The sequence below is a fragment of the Culex quinquefasciatus genome, chromosome 2, assembly GCF_015732765.1.
Source record: "Culex quinquefasciatus strain JHB chromosome 2, VPISU_Cqui_1.0_pri_paternal, whole genome shotgun sequence".
Lineage (NCBI taxonomy): Eukaryota > Metazoa > Arthropoda > Insecta > Diptera > Culicidae > Culex > Culex quinquefasciatus.
Window position 1 is genome coordinate 207,260,487 of NC_051862.1, and position 14,444 is coordinate 207,274,930.

The 14,444-nt window shown below is 32.3% G+C and overlaps 1 protein-coding gene across 1 annotated transcript in view; it reads left to right on the forward strand.

The window, feature by feature from the left end:
• Positions 1–14,444, forward strand: part of LOC6050974 (TGF-beta receptor type-1) — a 140,264-nt gene that overhangs the window by 47,775 nt on the left and 78,045 nt on the right. The window contains exons 2-4 of the mRNA XM_038251674.1: positions 9,308–9,449; positions 9,482–9,618; positions 13,741–13,855. Of these exons, the coding sequence (XP_038107602.1) occupies positions 9,308–9,449; positions 9,482–9,618; positions 13,741–13,855 (394 nt within the window). The remainder of the gene's footprint in view (positions 1–9,307; positions 9,450–9,481; positions 9,619–13,740; positions 13,856–14,444) is intronic.

Below are 14,444 nucleotides of genomic sequence, written 5' to 3' on the forward strand. Positions count from 1 at the left end.
GCCCCAAACATTAAATAGCCGTAATATTCAACTTGAAGGAATGTAAATTGAATATAAGAAGTAATTCGTCATTTATATATTTATTTTTGGTTTAAATTTTATTATTAGTACATAAGGCCGTTGCAAATACTTTTCAAAGTTTATGCCCCCCCCCCCCTGAAGCCTGAATAATCAACGGGCAAATTTTTTTTTCGAAAAACTTGAAAATTTTAATAAAACCGAAAACCAGTTTAAATGCATTTTCCTGCGTTTATAATCATATTTATCATGTTTGAACTACTTTGAAGACATTTTTAATTTTCATGAAATATCAATGTACATTCCTATGACATTTTTTTTGACAAATTTCCGCTGATACATTGATATTTTGAAAACTAATTATTGGAAAGCAACTAGACGCGGGTAAAATTCATTTTAAATCACTTTTTTCATCCAAATGTTGAAAACTAGGCTTGTAAATTCATTTTTTAGGAGTCAGCTTTGGCTGTGTTGTTTACTAACATTTTCTATATGTTGTGTAAAAATAAGTAAGCAGTAATTTATTAGTGTCCCTAACTATGCCTCTGCGCATTTTTCTACAATCTCATCATATAAAATGGAGAAATGGTATCATGTATATTATAAAAAGTAAAAAAAAAAAACAAGAAAAAATAATTAAAAGATGGCTGTAAAAACACGAACAAACTAAAAATGCAAAAGGTGGAGATTGGAGTAGGAGATGGTGCAATAAGCCATTTAGTATCAGAAACAATGATAAATTTAACAAAAAAATGCAAATAAAATATTAAAAATTAGACAAGAAAATCATAAAAAAAACAAGTTTTTCGTAAAACAAAAGTTTTTCAAGTTGACCTCCTGAACATGGGTAAAATAAAATTTTGGAATAAATTGTGCATAAGAGGGTTAAAATCAAGTTTGCTATCGAAAAAAACTGCATCATTTCACATTGTTTAATTGTTCAATAAAAAAAAATCACCTGTTGACCACCTGTTGAAATTGATTAAAAAAAAATCTTTGGCCTATTAAAGGCTTTTTTGCAATTCCTTCGTAAAACTACTTACTTTTTCTGTCATTCTAGAACGACGAAAAAGCCTACTTTTCTGTACCAAAAATAACAGAATAGTAACCCTTTTCAAAACAAATGCTGAAATGTTCAATTTTCAGCACTGGAATGGATGCTGTAAAGTTGAACTTTTCAGCACTTGTTAGGAAAAGTTATACTTTTCAATATTTTTTTTGATTTAAACGATTCATTGACTCAATGCATGGACATTTATCCAATAATTCTGTCCAAAGGGTGTTTTTCGGAATTGCAATAAATGTTGAATGGAGCTCCTTTGCAAAACTTGATTTTTTCATCACTCGACGTATTTATCTAATTCGGTGAAACTCGTTGGATAAATGTACGACTCGTGCTGAAAAAAATCCTCTTTTCGCAACTTGTTGCACAATAGTAGTTTATGCAACAAGTTGCAAAAGGAGGATTTTTTCAGCACGAGTCGTACATTTATCCAACGAGGTTCACCGAGTTGGATAAATACGAAGAGTGCTGAAAAAATCAAGTTTTGCAACGAGTTCCATACAAATTTTTTGGCAATTCCAAAAAAACACACACTGAGTGAAATTTTATGTCAAATTTTCATGTATTTTGTCAATAAATCGTTTAAATCAAAAAATGTTGAAAAGTGTTACTTTTCGAAACAAGTGCTGAAAAGTTAATCTTTTCAGCACCCATTTGAGTGTTGAAAAGTAGAACTTTTCAGCATTTATTTTGAAAAGTGTTGCTATTCGATTCTGTTATTTTTGGTACAGAAAAATAGGCTATTTCGTCGTTCAAGAATGACAGGAAAAGTAAGTAGTTTCACGACGGATTTGCAAAAATCACTATTTCGTCCCCTAAAACATATCAAAATATTAATTTGACAAAGTAAAAATTTAAAGTTACTTACTTTTTTTTACACAGCGTACAAGCACATACATTTTTTCAATTTTTTTTCAATTGGTTGCAATTCTAGTTAGGAAAAAAAGGTTTTTTCTTTAAAGAAAAAATATTTTTTGATAACGTCATGATTCGAAATCCGGACACTTAGTAGCATATCATCTTTCTTATAGTTGCCAAAAAACTTTGTAATAAGTTGGAAATGAGGAAATTTCAGCATGATGTATTATAATCAGTCGATTTTCGGAAAATGCATGCAAAATATGTTTTTTCTAACCATTTTTCATCAGAATTTTAAAATTAAAATGACTTGTTGTGCTTCGAATCCCGGACACAGGTAAAAGCTGATTCGAAATCCGGACACTTTTGCTTCGAATTCCGGACACTCGTTTTTGCTTACGAATCGCACAAATTTGGACTGAAATTTCAGTGAATGGCATTCTTCAGGTCTTAAATAAGCTATTAACATCAACACAATCAATATTCTCAATTAAAAAATGATACAAATTTAAGGAAAACAGAACCATAAATTTCTGCTTTATCTTCCTGGTGCTTCAGACGCCTTCGAAATATTTCAGTGAAATGTTTCACAGTTTTCAGTTAGCTAATATTTTTATTTTATTTTATTGATTTGACATTGACTACAGCGCCAAAACTAATTTGAAATAAAAGTTGATGTTAGATTTCATCAAATGACACAGTTTTGACAATTTTTATGCGAAATTATATTCAAATGATTGATAAAACAAGATGAAGTGTCCGGGTTTCAAAGCGTCCGGGAAATCGAATTATGACGTTATAGCCGGGGTGACCAAAGTATGGCCCGCGAGGTGATTTTTTGTGGCCCGCGAACCCGTTTTGAATGATCATGTAAATGGCTCGTTGACCATTTGTAGTGAGTTATTACTTTTCAAAATTATATTTTATCTAAATCTTTTTTATTCTATTTTTTTTTTGCTAATGTAAAACTTATGATTTATCCTTATTTTGATCCCCATTTTACGACACAAATGTTTTGTTCAAAAATCTTTTTAATTCGGGATACAAATTCATTACGGTTTGATAACGAATCTGATTGATTACCATCTGATCTAGCCAGACAAAATATTGAAATTAGAGGAATAAGCCCGTTGCAAATAATTTACAAAGTTTTTTCAGTCCAACCCTCCCCCACCCTTCAACATCGGCTCGAAAAATAAGGGACAAAGAAGATTTAAAAAAAAACACCAAAATTTCAATGAAAATTTAAGAACAATTTTTAGCATGTTTGGGTTTATTCAAAACTAATTTGAATTATACAATTTTCGATGAACAGTCGTATTGCAAAAAGTGTTTTTACGTTGTAATGCTTTTTTCGTCGAATCCTTCATTTTTGGAAAATAATTATTGAAAACCAACTGTGCTGGATGTATAATACATTTTCTTTTTTTTTATTGAAATGTGGATATTCTGGCTTGTAATTTTATATTTTTCTGCCTTCCCTCGATAATGGCTAGAGTGAAGGGACAAACACTTTTTTAAATATTAGCATCAGCCTAATTGTGGGAAAACGATTTTTCACTAGTTACACTACAGATAAAATTACGCCGTTACATAAGTTGTTCATATTTCATGTCAGTAATATGCAAATAAAAACTTACTTCAAAATTTCTAAGAATTACAACTCAATACAAATTTTTCAAATACCAAAAATAATAAAATCAACGAATATGATGGGAAACTGTAAATTTTTGATTCATATTTTTTAAATAACGAAAATGTTCATAAAATAACAGAAATTTTAAAATACTTTTTATGTATATTTAAAATAAAAATAATGTCAGTCAATTTTTTAAATAAACTTTTTTGTGCGTTTGGCCCGCAAGCTCTTTTGAGCATAAAATTTGGCCCGGCATCCAAAAACTTTGAGCACCCCTGCGTTATAGCTTTAAAAAATAAAACAGCCTTGTTCACTGAAAATTTGAGAATAGCAAATAATTAAAAAAAAAAATTTTTACTCCAATTTATTCCAATTGAAATTAAAGTGAAATTACCAGAAAACAATTTAAAATACATTTTTCATGTTTTACTAGATGTAGGAAAGTTTAAACATACTTTGAATATAAGTTCAATGTTATTTACAGTACCCGAAGAAGTTTTTTTTTGCAAAGTCTTGTAAAGTTTTTGATGTTTCACAAGTAAAATAGATTGACCATATAAAAAAGTTTGTTTACAAGTTTTAGCAAAAACTACAACGATTTGCTTGGTTTCCGCCTTTTTGTTCTTCTTCAAAAATATTTTCTCTCAAATAGTTAATTTTTACCATGCAAGTTTTTTTTAATATTTTGAATTTTCAATGTTTCAAAAAGAGGAATTGAATGATAGGTATCATAAAATTCAAAGGATATGTTTTTCAAAAATGAATTAAAAATTGAAACAATATTTTTGGTCGTCTGAAGAAGTAAGGGAAAATGTCTGGGATTTTTTTTTTAGATTTGAACGACATTATGTGATGTATAGAAATTTTCGTAGATAAAATATCGTTTGAATAATTGTGAATTTTGAGATCGAAGCCCGTTAATTGAAAGTTTTTTAGAAGTTTGAAAAGGTGGTTCCAAAATTATATGAAAAAAAAAAACAAGTTTTTGTTGCTTTATTTTGTCCAATTCAAAAATGAATAATGATTGTTAAATACATTTCAATTATTTCCCAAATTTTGTCCCATTGTTCTCCTTTGACATTTGAAGTGTTCGTGTACCATATGTGCCCGGGACAGTTTTATTTCGGCTGAGGCCTTTACGTGAACTACCACCACAAAAACATGCACCGGGCAACAATTGAAACACACACTCGCCAAGAGGAAAAGGATTTGCGTTGTTTCTCAAGATTTGTTGAATGGAAGGGGTGGCAGCAGTGGTGGAGCCGGTTACTGGTATGAGTTGCATAATATTCTGTTGTGACGATGATGATGATGATGATGATGTTTTCGCCGCACAGTAAGTGGTTGCCATTTGACAACAACAGCACACACACACACACACCCAAGGACCGTGAAGACGCAGGAAACTTTTCCGGCGAATTATTTTGACGAGCGTGGTGTTGTTGCTGCTGCTAGTTTGTCGAAGCCATTTCTGCGGTTCGTTTGGCAATAGATGAGGATCGGATGCGGAAAATTTGGCGCCCCCAGGTCGTCGTGTTCCAGAATGCGGGGAATTTCGCAGAAATTGTAGTCAATACAGGATTAGGAAAAGCCTTGGGAAAGTCACTACCTTGAGTTTTTTTCAGGCTTATGATAAATTTTTAGATTGTTGAGGTTTAAACCATATAACGATTAGCTGCATGAATTCGACGAGTTGTTGGATCAGTGCTCAAAACAATCACTTAGCGTATTCTTCAACAGCACCTTGATTATTCGTCTTAACCTGAGCAAATCTCCAGATAACTCTTTTATAAATTCTGAGAAAATTAAACCAAGCCATCTTCGACATTAAAGCTTCCAACGAAACGGTTAAATTCGTTCTTCTTTTTCCCAAGCAAGCGTCTACAATTAATTTAATTGCGAATTTATGCTCTATTTCCATGATTTGTGGTCTCCCCGGCTGGATGAAGTGCTCTCTGGTCGTTCTATTTTCTATACTTTTCTTTCAACTCAGCCTTCAACTTTGAGAGCTTTGTCGCGTCTTCGACGGCCAGCGTCGAAAAATGCGAGAGCAGAGGAAACCCATTAGCTTTAATATTCCCATCATACTAACTACTGGTGAAATATTTCTTCCACCAGTCATTAATTAATTTGCATACTCTTAGTTGGAAGCGCGCAGGCAATGTGTTTTGGCCCCGGGAAGAGCCAAGTCAAGGTGCGGGGTGACATTGTTGCACACAAGTTTCCGAAAGACGGGTTGTTCTTGGAAGCTTGAGGGAGGGCAAAAACATCGCCGGTAATTGCCGGTGAAAAATGTCTGCGCGGAAACTTTTTACTAACTATGGTCGAAGTGGTCGTCGCTCGAGGGAACCTTTATTATCACTTTAATAGATTCAAATTTCTAGTTTTTTTTTCTCTCCGGAGCTTTTGGAATTGCTTTTTTCTCTTCATGTGCCATTAGTTTTTAGGTGCACATTAGCACCACTCCGGAATGGTTCATGCGTGAAATAAGTTTCCAAATTAAAGTCTCTGCAAGCGCGGTGCAATATCGGGAAGGAGGTCGTCGTAACACTTAACATTGGAGGTTTAATGTGTCCACTGAATGTGGTGGAAAAAATCTGTTTGAAATCATTCAGTGGAGCGAAATTGTTGCATCAAATTAAGGAATTAATTTAAGAAAATTCGGACAGTTTATGCACATATTCAATAACCTTGTCTTATTTGCATAGGAATTTTGAAAAAAATATAAACATTTTTTTTGTGTGTTCATAGAAACAATACATGATTCATTTTGTATGTTTATACTTTCAAAACACAAATCAAACAAATTATGTAATTTTACCTCTGAATATGTGTAATTATACCTCTTTTCTGGTGTAATGCCACTTTTTCATTCAATTGAGGTAAAATTACAAAATTAAAGAGGAAATAATATTCATCCTTACAAAATTAAACTTTTTTTTAACTGTGTAGTAACTGTTTTTTGAACTTAGTAGTGTGCTCTTCCGCGAGCGAAAAATTTGAATTTGGATTTTGAGTTTGCTCTTCCAGAAAAAAAAAACCAAGAAAATTTAGCACTTGATTTGTTTTAGGCATAATACATAGTAAAAAATCATGGTTTTGTGTTCGAAAAAAAAAAAAAACAAAAATGTTTAAAATTGTTTTTATTTACATCTTTTTGTGTAATTGAAATTACTAGAGCAGATGGAAATAACTTGGGAATAACATTTTTGGATATTTGAAAATACTAGGTCTATAACATTTTACGTTATTTATAACGACGAATAACGTTATGATCTTTTTTGTTATTGGATTGTTTTTGGAATAACAGACTATTATTTTTTTAGTTATTCTTCGAACAAATCTTTGTTATTAAAAATCAAATCAAATCAAATTATTCGCTCTACAGCATTGCCTTGGCGTTCTCGATTGCGAGATTCCTACTCGAAACTAGGTGTCCGAATGCTTGATTGTTGAGGCAATTGCAAACCTCTTTTTACACCTAAGTTTCCATCCACCCCGGGATTCGAACTGACGACCTTTGGATTGTTAGTCCAATTACCTACCAGCGACTCCACCGTATTTATGATATCTTTTATGATGTGTATCTATTTAGAAAAAAAAATGTGGCGTTGCACCGAAAAAAATGCAAATTTACTCATTTTCATAGGTAAAATTACATATTTTTCTGACATAAAAGATGTACTCATTCACAGATGTTATATTACAGTTTTTTTTTTACAGTTTAAAAAAGTAGCAATATTCAACAATAAAATTATCAAAAAAATTACTTTTATACTGTGTAAATCCTTAAAAACCTGCTCTGTAAATGTTTATAACATTTGTATTTCTTGAAGTTATTTTCTGTTACAGATTATTAATAAACAACTGTTGCCCTCTTCTTAACACAAATCCACAAATTAAGAGCTTATTTTAAAACATTTTAAAATATGCTCAATAATACAAATTAAAAAATCAGGATAAAATAACATCTTTTCAAATTACACCTTCCAGAGTTACACAATTCTTAAAATTACATCGAGGTATGATAGTAGATTATATGTAAGAAAAAAATGAGTAATTTTACAACTACATGTATGTAATTTTCCACGCTCACTTAAATTGAGGTAAACATACATCGAAACAGAAGTAATAAGGTGCTGAAAAATCGTTCAGTTGTTTTTGCTCATCAATATAAAGATCATAATATCATATAATTTTTCACCCATCAAAAAAAAAATAAAAATAGTAGTTTATGCAACAAGTTGCAAAAAGAGGATTTTTTCAGCACGAGTCGTACATTTATCCAACGAGGTTCACCGAGTTGGATAAATACGAAGAGTGCTGAAAAAATCAAGTTTTGCAACGAGTTCCATACAACATTTTTTTGCTATTCCAAAAAAAAAAAAACACACACTGAGTGAAATTTTATGTCAAATTTTCATGTATTTTGTCAATAAATCGTTTAAATCGTTTTTTTGAAAAGTGTTACTTTTCGAAACAAGTGCTGAAAATTGGCTTGGCGTTCTCGATTGCGAGATTCCTACTCGAAACTAGGTGTCCGAAGGCTTGATTGTTGAGGCAATTGCAAACCTCGCTTCCATCCTCCCCGGGATTCGAACTGACGACCTTTGAATTGTGAGTCTAACTGCCTACCAGTGACTCCACCAGGACAGGACCCAGGGAGACAACTCCTACACCTGGACTGAGCTAACGACCTTACCTTTTTTAGGTTAGCCCGGGGCCAACATTTACTTCCCTGTCCGACGGAAGGCTCAAAATTTGCCACCGGGACCTTCTGGGATCGAACCCAGGCCGACTGGGTGAGAGGCAATCACGCTTACCCCTACACCACTTTCCCACATCCAAAAATAAAAGTTTAAAAAAAGATTTTCATTTGGAAATATTTGTTTTAAAATGTTTTCAACTATCTGCAACAATTTTAACAAATCTTTCATTATTTTGGAAACACATTTTGTTTTAGGGCAGCGAATGACCAATAAATAAAAATTGCCGTAATAAAAGAATATCCACTACCACTACACACCGCTTGGTTTGTTAAATATTTGTTATTTTTTGTTAATACTAATAATTTAAAGCTTTACAAGAAAATTCGTGTAAAAGTACTAAAAAAAAGATTTTTTTACAGTACAAAATTTATTCAAAATATGACCTCTTGAACGTTGAAAAAGAAAACGATTTTCTTCTAAAATTGATCGTTTCAGAAGAACTTATGAAATGTAGGTTCATACTCCATCAAATTCGGTAAGCAATTTAGTATTCAGATCGATTCAAACAATGTACAATTTTTTTGAAACTTTATTTATAGAATATTTTGAATCTGAATGCTTAATTTTTTTGAACTGAAATTAATTAAATAGATTAATTTTCCTATTGCTCAAAAATTTTCCTGAAATTTTTTATCCCGGATGGTTGTCAGATGTTGTTTATACTTCTCTGGTGATTCTACAATTCTTTTTTCAAATTTTTAGTGGTAAATTCAAGTGGTTGCGTTAAAAAAATAATGTCGATATAAAAAACTGCATTTCGAATGATTTGGTAATCATTATTATCCTGAAACTCTTTAAATAATACTCCAAGCTTTCTCCCAAAGAAACATCTCTAGAAGTCATCCTTCTCTCAAATTTCCCACTTCCAGACTAAACAAAACAGACTTCGAAACGATAACAATAAAAAGTTAAACACAACAACAACCATCACTAATCTCTCAATTTGATTTCTCCTTGCAGCTTCGCGGATCATCCGGCACACCAACAACAAGCGCAGCAGCAGCCTCAACGACTACCAGGACTCGTCGCTGGCCAAGGAGCAGCACCACCACCAACAGCAGCAGCAGATTAATGGGAAATATTTAAGCTCCCACGAGAACCAGCTGGGGTTGGCGGTGGCGGCGGTTCTGGAAGTGACGATGACAGCCAGGGTGCGGAACCGGGAGCGACACTATTCGCGTCGGTGCCGTCGTCCTCGTCGTCACTGTCATCGCCGCTGTCGCATAATTCGCCGCAAACATTGACGCTGACGGCGGACAAAAATAAAACCAGTAAGTATAGGGTAGGGGGGGGGGGGGGGACTTGTTTTGGGTCTAATGATTATTTTTTTGAATATACAATATTTTGGTTTTTTTTAAATCCGAAAATATTGACATTTTTGGGTTTTTTTTACTAAGATAAATTTACATATTTTTAATGTAATTTTACCTAAATTTAATTGCAAGAGTGGATTACAAACATCAGGATGTAAATTTACAATTTTGTGAGGTAAAATTGCATGTTTAATGAAATGTTTCCTAAAGCTGTAGAAAATCGGTTTGGACAAATAATAGAATCAACACCCTTACAATTTGATACCACACCATCTAAAATTTTTAAGGTGGAAAAGAACATTTATTTTCGCAAGTTTTTCTCCCCCAACACGTTCTTCTTTTGTTTAGTTGCATTTTCCACTAACTGGGCCGTGGGTTGGTTTTTCCCTCCTCCGGATGGGTGGGTGTTCAGTGGTGGAAATGGTGATGTTTATGGAGTGGATTTCCAGTGGTGTTTTCTTTTTTGGGACTCGTGCCTTTTTTTTTTGTTTCGCCGAGAGTGTTAACATTTTGGATTTATAATGGGAGTTTGCTGGCGAATTTCGGGCGTTATTTTTCCCCGTTACGAGCTCGCTGACTGGAGTTAGAGATGAAGCGTTGTTGTTTTTTTTGTTGCATTGTAGAGCATATGTCTGTTATTTGTTTTGTGCTGGAGAGCTACAATTTTTGTACCGAATTGTGTAAAATATACAAAAAATGATTCGTTTTAAAATATTTTGTCTGCTTTTTTTTATCTGTCTATTGTTTTGTTCTTATTAAAGAAATTAACATTTTTTAAATGAGTAATTTTTTACGTTTTTGCAAATTGAGTTCTCTTTGTATTTTTTGTTTCGGATGAAACATTGTTCATGCATTGTCCATGGAAACAGAAGCCATTTTGTATATTTTGTTTTTCCATAGAAGTGTCCATACAATTTTGCAGGCTGTCAGTATCTTGAGAAGCAATTTACTGATCGCTTTGGTATCCTCGCCAAATTTGTAGCTTATGATCAGGAGAGTTAAAAAAAGGGGTTACACGAGTTAACCCTTGTTAATTTGTTGTAAAAGATGTTGTTTTGTATGACAATTGACCACGAGAGGGGAAGGGAGGGGGTAGTGTCTGATATTTCAAAAAAGTGTCCGCGTGGTTTATTTTCGATTTTTTTGTTTCAGGGTCCAAACAAGGCATCCGAAATTAAAAAAAAATATGCAGAGGCAAAATTTTTTTTTATGTTTTACTTATTCTTACAATTTGTTTAGAAATGATAAAAATTTTGGTATTTTAATTTTTTTTATGAAAATTTTATTAAGATTTATTTATATGGATTGTTGGTTTCTTAGATAAAGTTTAATTTTGATTTTGATTTGCAATAATAAAACATAAAACTTTTTGTTCTTTTCCTGCTTTTTCCAATCAAAATAATTTTAGAATCAAGCTCAACGTTAAAAATGTCCAACATAATTGTTTTGAGTTCTATTTAAATGTCTCATCTAATTTAATCTAATTTTTTTGTGTTGAAATTTGCTTACTTTATTTTTTAATTTTCAGATTTTATTTTTTTTAGATTTTGTATATTAACATTTTCAAACATTCATGTTTTTAAATGTTAAAATTTTCATATATTAGATATTTTTTTAAGATCAGATAAAATCACGAATGTTCCGTTAGTTGCTGAGATATCGACATTAGAAAATGTTTAGTTGTTTGGGTGAGACTCAGAAAACATCAATTTTCCTGTTATTAAATCTTTGCATCGCAATAATCCAGGACCTAAGGGTCATATCAACAAAGTTCAAAAAATCAAAATATAGAAAATTTTCTCAGCTATTCAAAAATATTGTTTTTCAAAAGTGGGCAAACATGGGCACTTATTTAAAAAATGAATAACTTCGACTTTAATAAAAAAAATCCTGAAAATGTCTTGAGAACTTGAGAAATGAAACTTTACTAAAGTACATTTTGATTGCAAATTCGATTTAACATCGAAAAATGAAGTTGAATAATTTTTGAGACCAATATTTAGATTTTTTGAAAAAAAAAAAAAAAACAGTATTAAATAAAACAATCATAACTCGGTCAAGGATGTTTTGCCAGTTCTGGATATTTTTGAAAAGTTGGCATTTGATGTCCCATAAAACACATCAGAAAATAAAAAAAGAGTTTTTTTGCAAATCAAGTTTTAGTAACAAAAAGTGAAATTAAAAATCAACAAAAAAAATTTACCTTGTATCATTTTTTTCCAGTGTTGTCCTTATCCATACCTTCAACTTTGCCGAAGACACTAAATCGATAAAAAAATCCTTCAAAAAATACAGATTTTTGAATTTTCAAATGGCTTCTTTGGGCATACCAAAAGCACCAAAAAAGTTTCAGCCGGATTAAAAAATACAAAAAAAAAATCGAAAGACCGAAATCTCAGAGAATTCGCTCATTGATTTTCAATTTTACTTTCCATGCGATAAGAAAAGTTTTTTACGGACAATTGTCCACAAGAGGGAGGAAAAACTGTAAAATTTCCAATTAACTGTCCACGTTGGTTATAGACGGATTTTATTTTAAACTTGTGACACTAAGTTGAAATTCCAAAATAGATATTTTTAGCCGCAAAATTTTGTTAAAATATATGATTTCTTAAAAAAAAAGTTTTTTGGAAAAAATAGAAAATCTTGACAAAAAATGGTAGAATTGTTTTTAAGCAAAATTGAATTTGAAATGGACAAATTTTCTTTTGATTAAATGTACCGTTTTAAAGTTATAGCTTTAAGTATAAATTTTCCAATATTTTTAGGTTTGCTGAGCTTAAAAAAAAATATTGAAAGAAAAGCTTTCGCGAAATTTTCTGATTTTTTCAATAAAAATATTTTGTAAATTTTTAATTCCATTTATAATTGGGTCTTACATTTAAAAAGGTCAGAAAATTTATTATTTTCTTATCAAGAATTTCAAAAAATATATATATGCCAAAATGATTCTTATGACCATACGAAAATAATAGATTTGCAAATTTTGATATCTTGGTCATACATGACCCATCAAGCCTGAGAGGGTTGAACAAAATTATAGAACATTAAAAAAAATGATTTTAGCTGAATTTTTCATTTTTAATATTGAAAATCGGAGCAATCGTTTTCGTGATATCTTATGACTGACGTCAGTTCTAAATTACAGGCTGATTAGATGAAACACAAATAAATTCATTTTCATCGATTCATTTTTTTGTGGCTGTATCTCACAAAATAATTGCCCGATTTCCAAACTTCTAGAATGGAAATTGTTGGAAATTTCCTCAGCTTTTAAAAAATATTTCTTTTGAGATTTTTTTAAAACTCAAATATCCAAATAAAATGATGTTTTTTTTCGGGGGCTTATTTTTCCTGAAAAATCCTTATCATAACCTACAACTTTGCCGAAGACACCAAATCGATCAGAAAATCCCTTCTCAAGATACAGAATTTCATACATTTACATACTCATTTTTTTTAGAGACTTGTATGGACAAAGTTTCATCCAAATCGAAAAATAAAAATTTCGAAATTGTGAGGAACTACTTTATAAAAAATATTTATAAAAAAAGAACCCAATTCATAATGAACTAATTCGACGATTGGTAAAACAATGTTTAATATTAGGAAAAAATAACTTGAATAAAAAAGGAATCATTGAAAAGGTGCTCTCCTCTAAAGTGTCTCGATTGTTTGACACATCGTGACAATTTAATGAACCCATTTCACCATCATCAAGGAAAAACAAACGTCTCGCAAATAAAGTTGCCTCCAGAGTTTTCTTCCATTCCTTTGAAAAACCGGTAAAGATTTTATATATTTTTTCCCCACTAAATCTTTCCCGCAGCATCTTTCTAGTCTAGAGCAACAAAACTTCCACTCCTCCCCCGCCATTGCAGTGGGTTGCTCTTGTTCTTCCCCGTTAGTGGTAGTAGTGTGACTAGACACGACTGATGCTAAATTAAAAACCATAAATCTTTTTCTCTCCCAGCCGACCCTCTCTGAGCAAAGTGTATTCTTCTGTAGCGCGCAAAAATTTTAACGGAAATTTTCTTTTCGTGTTTTTTTTCTTTCTCTCTCTCTCTCCCACTTTTACAGAATTATTAAAATGTCACTGCGACATTTGCAAGGATCAAAACTACGTGTGCGAAACGGACGGACTGTGCTTCACGTCGCTGTCGCTCGAGCACGGCACCTACAAGTACTCGTACAGGTATGTAAACAGCTTTCTTTCGAGAGGGAAAAAGAACCCCGCGTCTTTTTGCAGGATGCTGGAATGTCCGGGATTTTCGCTTGTAATTCCGTTATTGTCACCCAGTACAGCAGGCTGCTGTCGAGAACACGAGTACATTTTAAGGTTCTTAGGCGTGTCGGCGTCGTTGTTGTCTCTCCTGATTTCGCTAGGGCGGAGAATGCTCCTCCAAGTTGTCGGTGAAATTTACGTTCTCTGGAAGTGCTAATTCGGAAGCAGGACCTGGTGGGTGTCTTCTTAGAAGTAGGATAACAGTTGAAGGCGCGGGAGAAGAATGGAAGCGACGATGACCTTTTGCCTGGGCATGGGACTGTTTTAATTAAATTTCATAACAATTCAAAATGACGACACTCTGTGAGAGGGAAAAAGAATCGGTTCGTATTTAACATCTTGGGTTTTTCGTCTAGCGGGGTGAGATTTTTTTGACATAAAGTTTGGTATAACTTCAGATAAAAAAAAATTAAACCTGTAAACGAAAAGCTTGCTCAAATAACCATCACTTGTCCTTTATTGGGACAGTTATCGATTTTCGATCAAGCAGCAGTGTAAC